The sequence below is a fragment of the Manduca sexta genome, chromosome 10, assembly GCF_014839805.1.
Source record: "Manduca sexta isolate Smith_Timp_Sample1 chromosome 10, JHU_Msex_v1.0, whole genome shotgun sequence".
Classification (NCBI taxonomy): domain Eukaryota; kingdom Metazoa; phylum Arthropoda; class Insecta; order Lepidoptera; family Sphingidae; genus Manduca; species Manduca sexta.
Genome location: NC_051124.1, coordinates 5,054,161 through 5,066,306, shown reverse-complemented (window position 1 = coordinate 5,066,306; position 12,146 = coordinate 5,054,161). Strand labels below are relative to the sequence as shown.

The following is a 12,146-nucleotide window of genomic DNA, read 5'->3' as shown; positions in this document are numbered from 1 at the left end:
GGCTATTTGGCACAGGTCATTGTATCGTAAACGTGCCTTCCCTGTAGGTATCATTAAAATGTTATTTTGCTTATTTTAAACCTGGAAACAATGGTATTGCACGCACAATATTCATGGCGAGTCAGAATTTAATTAAAACAAACAAAATAATTAAAATTGTAAATTATAGTTTATTTATATGACTTCGTTATTCTTAATTGTTATGACTATACAATTTATTTGGGACAAACACATGACTGGGTGCCTGTACATCTTCTGTCGACAAAGTCCATGAGTCTCAGGACGCCGCTCATGACTTCCATCGCTGTGGAGACGATCTCGTCCTTTGGAAGGAGGAACCTGTGCTTTTTCCCTCTCAGTTCCACCATGTATGAGTAAGGTATGTTGGCGACTGCGTAGCTCCAGTCCACGCTGTTGCCGCACGCGTAGTACATCAGGTCTTTGGTGCTGCCTACTTTGTACGTGTGCCCATTTGTGCTATGGATTGCCTGGAATAAAATAAAGTAAGTATATCTATTATGTACATCTTAAGTATTTAAGTCACTGTTCGAAATAACATCGCTTGTTTAATTTAGACGGCCTACAGATACTGCATACCAAATGATAGGAATAAGCTTTTTAAGACTCTGGCTTCCTCTTTGAGAATCGTTAGTAATTCTAAGTAACTTAATTTAAAGTCATTATAAAATGAAAAAACACCTATAATATATACTGTAACAGATAAAAGTTCTAAATTAATTGAATTATATTATTTTAATGTATTAAATTGACCTTACCTTGGCCATGGCTGTTCCTCCTTCTAATAACTCGACATAGTCAGGACAAGGATCGTCCGTGTAGCCCCATGGAAATATTATCACCTCACCGTAGCTGTGGAAGGATAGGAATACTTTGAAGTTCGTCGAAGACTCCGAAATGGTGCGCTGAAAAAACATTTCATATTATTGAATAGGATCGCGGTTCGAACCTGGATGCGATTGGCTCGGGACCGAAAAAGATGGCATGATATGAGAGAGACCTATACATAGCAGTGGGACTCTACAAGTTGTGGATGATGATGATGATGATTATTCATTGACTCGAATGCGAAAGTTGGAAAAATGGCAATTACGGCATAAATATAAGAATATCGCTATGTATGGCAATTTGTATGACAGTTTTTCTTTATATTTGATTTTGGTTAATGGCTGTATTTGTTTTTACTTACTTTGACTGCAGCCGTTTCTGGTTCGGAGAAAGCTTTGGGTCCCCTGTAGAATATGTTGCCTGGATCTTCAGAAGATCCTTCTTCCCCCTTTTCTCCCCATCCGTAACTGCATGAAACAATTTATATAAATACGTTTGCAACCTTAGGCTTTACTAAAGTATGAATTGGTAGTAAGTTGGGCATAGACAGTCTATTTGAAGATAAATGATGAGAAATATTAGATGAGCGTATACAGGCGCGGAACAAAAGTGTGGCATATGTGATGGGCAAAATGCCACGGCCCACGACTTCAGGGAGCCTCAAAATGTACAATTTACTAAGTTTTGTGTCTTGGGACATAAAAAGAGTACAGACTTTTTAATTTGCCACGGCCAGTGTATAAATAAATAAAAAAAATCAAAAGAATTTCATTATTTCAAGTCACAAAATTTCGTTACAATATTCCATTTATAAAAATGTTTATTACAATAGTAAAATACGTTAAAAATATGAATGAAAATATATATTTAAATAACTGACTCACCTAAAATTCCTGTTGAGATCAACACCGATACATTCTCCGTAACGCGCTCGGTTCTTTCTCCACATGCGGTCGTATGTGTGCGTGTACTCATACCCGTCTGGGTTCAACACAGGCAGTACGTACCTGGATATTATAAAGGTGTTTAGTGCTGTGAGCATGAGTGTTTTGGTCGGGAAGATATGAGACATAAAATACGCTCATTTTGTTTTCCTTTGGGCACGGTATATATAAGTTTACGCCGTTGACACATTTATAAATGCTACGATTATAAACAGGTTTGTTTGTAAAAGGTAATCTTTGTATTGAGTGAACCACTTTAAATAAAACTTTTAACGCATACGAAGCCGTGAGCATATCTATATATATAAAAATGAATCCCTATTTCCCTTGGTCACGCCATCACGCGTGAACGGCTGGACCAATATCACTATTTTTTGTTGTTGTGTTTGTTATTGTCAGGTGAAGGTTCTCATGAAAGAAAAATCAAAAAATTGCGCGGAAAATTAGAAAATTTAAGAAAACTTAACGAAAATATTAATTTTATATAACTGTCAGCGATTGACAGAATGCGCGCTGCAAATTCATAGTTAAGTCGGGATGTCTGTCGGGTAAGCTAGTTATTTATAATTCTGTGATAGACACTCAATTCTGACTTAAAATTTAGATCATGTATTGTATCGTTGATCACTAACTATGAGGATTTTAGATCGCACAACACTTAGATGCTTTGCGTTTTTACATGCAAAGGCCTATCCCAGACCATGCTATCAAGTCTTACCAGTCTTTATTAGTAACGCTATCGGGCTGCTCATGGAAGGTCCTCACTATCCTGTCGGCTATATACGTCACCACCGCTGTGCTGATCCATTCGCGAGGGTGGATCGAACCATCCAACCAGACTCCTAGATTGTCGTTGTTCCCATTTGATATCTTGAGCAACTAGAAAATATGTAACATTACCTAAAACACTATATCAATTATATAAGGAAGCACAGGCGTTTAGCCCGTGAAGTGTAATGGAAAATTGTATCAAACGTGAACTGAGATCCCGCATTGAGGGTTTTATCCAAACATTTCTTGCATGTTATTCTTTAAAATATGATACAATAATTATTAATGTTAGAATAAGAATCATTAATCAGTTATCTGTCATATTCTGACGGAACCTTAAATAAAGTGCTTAAAAGTTGTGATACACTGTCAGAGAGCAGCATAGGCACAGTTACAAAGTATAATTGATGGTTATTGGGCACGATATCCTAAGTATACACATTATTAACCTATTTTCACTCTAATATAAGTCAAAACTGGGTCACAAAATACGATAACAATATCCCAATTCCAACCCAACACCGATATCTTACACTTGAGAATTAACACTCATCAATTACCTTAATATCGCGTCCCTCAACAGACTTGCCGATCACGATCACCGTGCACAAGTAAGGGTACTCGCTGGCCAACTTGTCCAGGAATGCGTAAATCACGTCCAAACGGTGGTAGTTCTTCCAGTCCATGTTACGACCTAAAATTTACATTAATCACGCAACTTTAACACTGTAATTTATTACTCAGTAAGCCTTCGCCATGACAAACGTGTTTCTGCCATGAATTAAGTTGGAATACTACATTTAACATTCACTATTGTTACATTTGATAATTGTTAAACAATTATTTCCTGTGAATTAGTTAATAAGTGCAATTAAAATGAATATTTTACCTTGATTATACTTAATTACTTAATGCATACGTTGATGAACAAGCCAAAGACCCATATTAGTTTTCATTAATTATCAGAGAAAAATTATATAACCCAGTTCTTGGGTAGCCAGCGTCAGATACCCACCAGCTAGTTTTTTCTTTCACAATCTTCTACTAGCCGATGGTAAACATTATGACTGTTCATTACATAACATAGCCGATCATTACTCGATCTTTTAATTACAAAGCACTGCGTAAACACGGACATTGGACTGCGCTCGTCATCCGAGACATAAGATGTTGAACCTCATAATGCTCAGTAATTATAGTGACTACAGTATCTTCCAACAGAAAAATAAAAGTCCCGGCACAATGTTGTCGGTAGAAATAAACTAGCGGTCATTACGCTGTCAGGCTCTCGCTTACAAGAAATCTACCACCAGTAGTTCAATCTGATTTATACTTACGAAAACTAGCAGAATTCCGTCTGATGCTCTTTGTCATGATAGCACCCTGTTCCCTTTCAAGCATGAGACTGACGTCACCGATCGCGACGGCATAAGGAATCTCTCGCTCGTGCAGCATCCCAGCCACTTGCGCCGTTCGTGGACCTTCTACCATAATGTCCATCGTACTTCGTTCTTCTTTCCAAATGTTTATGGCTGAAACAAATAAATTATAGGCATAATGAAAAATATATTTTTGAATATCATTGCGTTATTTCCTTGAGTATGCCTCTAGGAAATAACGCAATGAGATTTTAGGTAGGAGTTTTATGTTAGGTTTGTAAATGACTACATTTATACAGTCGCGGAATGTATTTTTCTGGGAAAACGAGAAGTTCCTACTTTAATGCAGGCCTTGGTCTATATGTATGCAAGATCTCATCTAAATACGATCAGTATTTTTGAAGTTTACTTCCAACAAAATATATTTAAACATTATCACAAATTTTAGCATTTACATTTATAACAGGATATCGTGGTTTAAAATGTACACGTAGAATGAATTCGAATAAGCCAACAGCTCTTGTACGCACCTCCTACAGTATCCAGAGTTTTTACGAAATATCTTTGTCCTTCTCTAGTTAATTTCACTTCCCATACTTGCGTAGATCGTCTAGGAGGTGCCACTTTGAATCTATTTCAATTTACTTTTTTAAAAAAAATTATACTATTTTTACATTCACTGAAATTTTGATAAACATTGTGACAAATGTGGCAGATTCTTGACTTGACAGCGACTTTTTTTAAAACTATTAATAATTTATCAAGGAGGTTAGAATAAAAGTGATCATCGATATATGTACTACGTACAAAGTGATACATACACTAATAGTTATTTCTTCTTCAGATTTTTCTTCACCAATCTTACTTTCAGTGTAATTGTCCACAAATTCCATCAAAGTCTTGACGCAGCTCAAAATCTCTTTGCCCGTTTCCTCAATCTCTTGTCTCGGTAGCTTGAATTTGTGTTGTTTACTTCGCAATTCTATGAGGTAGCAGTAAGGGATTTCGGCCGCACCGTAACTCCAATCGTTACTGGTTCCTGCTGCGCCATACATTACGTCTCTCGAAATCCCCACTTTATATGTATTGCCGGTAGTCTCGTAGATAGCCTGAGAATAAGTTGTGTATCATATGTTAATAATAATTCTATTGTTTTTTATTGACTCAGCCAAGCTTTAAAAAGCAGCAATAATAATTTGACATAGTTTTCAAAAAATTAACCAAACTAAAGTTAGTTAAAATTAATGGTTTTCAATTAAGACAGATTTTTTATTTTAATATAAAAGAACTGTCCAAGATATTCCAGTTTAGAAATATCAGCCTTTTTATACCGAACGACTAGTTAAAAAACATGCATTAATGAAATATTTCGTGAGGATTGGTACGTTTTTGAAAACTACTTCTAAGTATTGTAATGAAAAGTTACCTTTGACATAGCAGTGGCTCCTTCAAGCAAACGAACATAATCAGGACACAGTTCGTCCCTAAATGCAAATGGAAATATGATTACTTGTCCGTAACTATGTAGAGTGATGTATATTTTGAAGCGTATTCCAGAATTAAGAAGAACATCCTGGAAATAACGATAGTGAAATAAAGGATATTTAGTTTACTGATAAAATACGATTTCTAAAAAGATATTATATTAAGCCTTGTTTATATTACCAAGAAAAGTTGGAAACAGTCACGGCAAGCTAACTTCTGCAAATTTTGTAGCTTCTAGCACATGCGCAAGAGTCGTATGTGCTAGAAGCTTCGCTCGTGTAAACGCACCTGGAAGTTCTTGCGTAATATAATGCTGCGATGACTTACTAATTTAAACTAAACCTTACAGTGCGGATAATTCTGTCACCGTTTCATCTCTAAATTCCAAGTTGGCAAAAACTAGTATATAAACACGTAAACTTAGTTACTAATAACCCTAGTCGCTAAAGTACTTAGTTGGAATTGTCTTTATAATGTAAATAATGTTTATTTGCATTTTATAACTTCCTATTTACAATGAAATTGAATCAACGACAAAAGCCCGACATATGCCACGTTCGAGATATTTTTAATTTGAACGCGAATCATTATGTCCCTGGTGTGAATTTCTCGTAATGTAAATAGTAAATTAAATTAATGTAACGGAATGATATAAAAGCGTTGCAGTGAAATTGATTTACGACTAAATCCTGTTTGCAGTTTAATCTCTGCGTTCAATGGCGATGACACGATTTTGGTATCAACAGCACATTATTGCTCAAATGATGCTGCATCTGTATTGACGTACGCATTCAAACTAATAATTTATGAGTTCAATTTTCACTGGAATGTTATAAATTATATTCACATTTTAGTCATTGTTTATGTATTGGCGTGTGGTTTGATACGTGCCTCTTTTTATATCCTGGCTAGTCACAAAGTGCCTATCTAACCTTGTGTGTATAGTATAGTTCAAATATTGACCAACAGAGTCATTCCATTCCATGGTAACTGGAAATATTTCGGCTTCTCTAGACATGTTTATGGGCTGTGGTATCGCTAACCATCAGGCGAGCGGTATGCTCGTCTCGTCATTTAATGGCAATAAAAAACATACTGGATGTTCACTGGTTGACCTTGGAATTGGATTATTAAACAGCTTCTATAGCATTTATAAGTGTATATATAGTTATTGTTTAACATACCCGTACTGCACAGGACTCCGGTTCGGAAAACGGTTCGGGCCCTCTGTAAAACGCGTTGGTGGGTATATCAGAGGAACCTTTACCTCCCCAGCCATAACTAGAATCATTAGAATGTTTATAACAATAATTCCATAATAAATATATTTGATGCGTAATTCACATTGTTTACAAAATGTTTCTCAGTGAGTTAAAGAAAATTATGAATAAAAACATTATGGCTTATATACGAAAGGTATTTCTTGGTCACAACAATGCTGCCCAAGTTAATTTGGTTTAATTGGTAGTTACTTATAATTCTTCACGTGTAGGGTTTAAATCTTTAGTGCTTATATCAATAGTACGTACTACTGGATATTCTTAAGAATGTTATTGTCATGGACGAGCGAAATATTCTGACACAAGTATTTTTATACTTACTAGAAGGTTTCAACGTCAAATATATTATGTGACTGAGTTTTTGTTATTGAATAAACTTATATTTTTAATAGTTTCTAAGAGTACCTGAAGTTTCTGTTAAGATCAACGCCCACACATTGTCCGCCGTGCCACGCTCTGTTCTTACGCCACATGCGCTCTTTGGTGTGGGAGTATTCATATCCGTCTGGATTGAATACAGGAAGAAAATACCTGAAGATATTACCCGTTCAAAAACTATTTGCTCTTAACGCTGCATGCGTTAAAGTATTTTCCGGATAAAAATATAAGTCAAAGAGTTTTTACTATTTAGTGATATAACGGTGTTGCTTTCTATTATGAAAGAATTTAAGAATTATTTTCGACAAGCGTACAAACTTTTGTAACATAATTAGGGTACAGGCATTAAGATGCAATTTTTCACTATTTAATTCAATGTATTATTTTTAATTTAACTTTAAACGCGTGCGGTGTGGTGCTAATAAGAACTGACAAATTTCAATGAAAACCATTAAGTAAAACCCGTTAATGAATTCCATTTATAATCACGTGCTGACCCAGCCCAGTGGAAATCCAAAAGAGAGTTAATGAATGGACTGAGTAATACTTTAGCCACGTAATTATACTGTTTAAAACAAAAAGGTAATTGTAATATTGTTGTTTACCTTTCTTCATCTCTAAATTCACACTTAAGGACAAATAAAATGGATTTACGCACGAAGGGTACCGCAGTCTAAACTTTTTTCTATGTCATTATTTTTAATAATTAGTAGTGATAAAACAAAATAATAAATGAAAATTCGCACAGGTACCTTTAACGGTTTATAAAGTAGATTCCATAGATAGATTGGTTATGGTTATAAGAATTTTGTTAATTTCCTTTGTTTACGGAAACTAAATTTAAAGAGGCCTTGAAAAGATTACATTAGTTCTCTTTGCACACGGAACCCATACCTTTGTAATAGCTTACCAATCCTTATTGGTGACGCTTTGAGGGAGGTTGTTGAAGTTCCTCGCCAAGTGATCAGCGATATATGTGGCAACTGCTGGCGCGATCCACTCACGCGCATGGATGCCGGCATCCAACCATACCGACGCATTACTAGCGTCACTGTTTGATATTTTTAAAACCTACAAATTATAATTATTCTTCTGATATATCTAGAGATGTCGTTTTTGAAGCGAGTGAGCGATAATAATTTCTCTTGAAAATTTCATTGTCTTTTTGAAAAGTAACAGTAGCTCCGGTCAGATATTTATCGTAGAGTATTCGTATTTTTTAACTACTTACAGCTGGAATGTGTGCGAATACATATTTTTGAAATAACCTTTGGAATACCTGTAGCTTACAATATAGCCGAAGGATCTAATGCTGTTAGTTCACGTCTTTTATGTTACAAAATATGTCTATATTAATAGGCACGGCTCATTTATGCGGGTAAATCTTACTCTGTATGACGTGGCTTTCTCAAAACTTACATGTGATAATATTTTTTTTATTTAAACATTACCTTGAGTTCTCTACCTTCAAGCGAGTGACCAATCGTTACAGTGGTACATACAGAAGGAAAATCTTGTTCCAAATTATCCATGAAAGCATGTATAACGCTCAGCCGATGGTAGTCATTCCAGTTCATATGACATGGCCCTGATAAAAGTAGCATCTTTTTATCCAATGAGAAATTACCTAAAACACATGTTTTAAAATTATTGTTATGATAGTATTAAATAAAAATAAAGTTGTTGAAAAAAAAAAATATTTTTATTCGTTTATTTGTTGGAACAAACAGAACAAATTATGACCAAAAATAAATGAATGTAAATTAAGGTACTTAATCCAACACAGTTTCCACTTTTTTATAACTTATGTAAAGTCTTGCCACCCATTTAGGTCACCGTAATGAATTGCAGCCGAAAGCGTCTCAGTAGAAGAGAAAGCCTATATCCAGCAGTGGGACAGTATGAAACAGGGCTGGTATGTATAATAATAAGTTTGAGGAAGTCTGTTTTATAAAATTAATTCCTGCTTCAATATAAATAGTGCTAGTTCTTTAAAAAAGAAGAAACTCACCTTTGCTGAAAAAACGTTGGTTTCTAATTGGAACTAACAATTTCCGAGGTATAACAACGATTTTCTCTGACCGTTGTCGATCGTTTTCGTCGTAAATAGGATACGATTCCACAATACTTTCTGAGTAACAAGGGCTATTTTCGTATGCATCCGGTTCTTCTTCTATCTCATTTAGTATTACATTTTGTGCTGAGTCATCGTAATTTTCGTCTTCTTCATCTATACTTTCATAATGGATGTCGGGTTCTTCTATGATGTAGTACCTCATTTTATTATTAATTAGTGAAGGATAGTTTTGAGTTCGTTTGAGAGGATATTCGCACATAGTCGACATTTTGGTTGTTTTTTTATTGCTCCAGGAGTTCAAATGCGACGTTCTGTATTTTTTATTTCTGATTAATTTTAACAGAATGTGCTGATAGTGATTTCAGATAGCATTTTATTGTGTATGGTATATTTATCAGTTTATGGAATCCTGTGTCTCATTGTTTGTGTATAATCAATTTCTCAGCTTATGCCATTGTAGGTTTTTGCTACTTTTAATTTCGGTAAACTTGAAATTTAAATATAGTCTGAGGATTGATCAAAAGATATGTCAAAATGAAATGTTTCAATGACTTCAGTTCTTAAGTATTAGAGAGAGACAAATCATTTTCTAGAATCTGTGTTATCGATATTATAAATCAATTCCCTGTATATTGTATAAGTTTTATTTGTTTGAATGCTATGTTATGGGCTATATTTTATCCTACGTGCGAGCTGTTAGTAAAAGCTAGTGCAATCGTAATATTTTTCTTTAATACTTTGTTATATAAAATCTTAAAAGAATATTTTTTTATAAAGATAATCTTTCGTCACATTATATGATAATGTTTATTATATTATTATGCATAATTTATTTCGACGTTATGCAATTACACAGACAAAAACATTCCTCAACCACGAAGCACACCTAAATTTACGAAAAGTAAGAAAATATATCTCGGATTTATTGATTACACCAAAATTATCCGATGTTTCCAAACATCTATTGAATTTAATTAGATGCTATAGCACCGATGATTTTCCGCACAGGGTGGGAATCCGTAAAGCAGGCCGATGACGCACCCGTGGTCCTTAAGCGACTAATGAAAAACAAAGTAGGGGTCGCTTCCCCCCTGACTGCCACCCTGTACTTAGCAACGAATTGTTAATCCTGGGAATTTGTTATATTCCAGACAATGTTGTGTAGGTTTAAATGTTTTTTTCTTATGTTCATTGTCGAACAATAGTTTAAATTAATTCTAAAACAATGAATATATTGCAGAGAAATAGAGTGGATTTCGCTTTACCTTTTCTTTTTGTCAAATATAGTGCATATGATTATACCAACACCTTAACAGATGTGTAACTTACGAAAATATTTAGTTTTGCTATAGATTCATATTATTTTTATTTTCGTATATCAGTTATCTTGATGGAAATAATGGGAAGTTAAGATGCCTACACAAAAAATTTATAGTTGCAAGCTGTAGCGCCTATACTGTATTAGGTATGTATCTGTACATTTTTCTTTGTAATAAGGTCACAAAACATTTGCGATATAAATCTAAACAAGATTCCAAAGTATGTGCGCGAAGGTCGCGATAAATCCACTAAGTAGGTAACAAACGTCCCCCCACAGCCAGTCAGGGGGGAGGGGGTACAATTAAAAAGATAAACGCGTGTAAGAGCAAGTCGAGGTGACACTTGGGTGGGGGACGCAGTTTGGGGCCGCCGCCGTCTGGTTAGCGGGCTACCGACAGATCTTTGGTACTATTGGCTTGTTTCTCGAACTAAAGATGTTATAAAAGGATTTTTTTTTTGTAAAATGACGAGACGAAGAAACCTTTCGTTTGATTGCAAGCTACCGTCCAACGACAATAGGGACACTAGGTAGAACTTCAAGTCACTTCGTAGCACTGCCTCGCTCAACCGAAGAACGCCACTGGAAGTCATTACAATGGAAAATGGGTACTATAATGCTAAGTGAATCTACTATGGTGACAGATAATCCTCAATTAGCCGAAGCAAGAATTGTTTTTTGAACATTTGTCAAAACTCGTATACGTTAATGCGGACGAGAATTGGCTCGTCATTGCGCTACAGATGGTTTAACTTTTTAAGCAATAATGGCGTACACATTTTGATAGCAATAATTAATCAGTCTAATTGACAAAATTAAAGTTCTGGGTTGTGTTACGAATTTTTACAGGCTGTTGTCTTGCTAACCACAGAACAAACAGCTTGCTCATCTTTTGGCAATGTTGAGTTACCTCGGTCGAGTTGACGTACTCATACTGCCAACAAATATATGGATAATGTGGTTCTACCACAAATCTGAAGGACCTCTGCATTTATGTTTCGCTTGTTGTTTTACCATCATAAAGGTTATAAAACGTAGATTATTGTTATTACCTAAGCACTTGTTTTTTTAATTCATAATTTTGATTTCAGTATTTCTAGTCAATTTTCACTGGTCTCCGCGATACAGGCCTAGAGCCTAGTGCAAATATCGCCGTTAAATGAAGACATAACTATTTCATTATTGTTTAATATTCTGGCATTGTAAACATTATGGTAAATAAATAAATATTTGTTATTATTTCAAATGTGAGTCTCAATCGTTCGAGATCCAGTAGTAGGTCCTTTTGTTTCATTAGGGGAGTGCAAAGGCGAAGCGAGAGCCGACGAGCCGTTTACTGAAAATATCTGATTACATGTAATTATCGAGCGAATACGCGTTACCGCACCCTGCTTCTGACGTCCGGGTACAAAAGAAATGACTACAGCAAATGGCTACTGATATTAAAGTTGGACAGAGGTATAGTTGATTTGCATTTGGGATAAATCCACTTTTCTGACGGGAATGTTCAGGAAATGGTAAAAAAATTCAAATACACATGTTATAGCAGGAATTTTTTTAGCATTTCATCGATTCTATTAAATAATAATTCATATCGATAAAATGTGAATTGCGGAAACTAATCAATTCCATCACTAGAAAGAAATTATTTGTTTGATTGACAATTAA

General features: G+C 35.0%; 1 protein-coding gene across 1 annotated transcript; it reads right to left on the bottom strand.

Moving 5' to 3' along the window:
• Positions 1–147: 147 nt before the first annotated feature.
• Positions 148–9,699, bottom strand: LOC115440226 (carboxypeptidase D). Its single transcript, XM_037437187.1, has 15 exons — positions 9,095–9,699; positions 8,535–8,710; positions 7,994–8,154; positions 7,111–7,236; positions 6,610–6,706; positions 5,367–5,513; positions 4,748–5,049; positions 4,471–4,571; positions 3,899–4,093; positions 3,122–3,255; positions 2,509–2,669; positions 1,731–1,853; positions 1,208–1,313; positions 777–923; positions 148–488 (listed from the first exon to the last, which is right to left on the bottom strand). The coding sequence occupies exons 1-15, from the start codon at positions 9,426–9,428 to the stop codon at positions 216–218; spliced, it is 2,583 nt and encodes an 860-aa protein (XP_037293084.1). The 5' UTR covers positions 9,429–9,699; the 3' UTR covers positions 148–215.
• Positions 9,700–12,146: the final 2,447 nt, after the last annotated feature.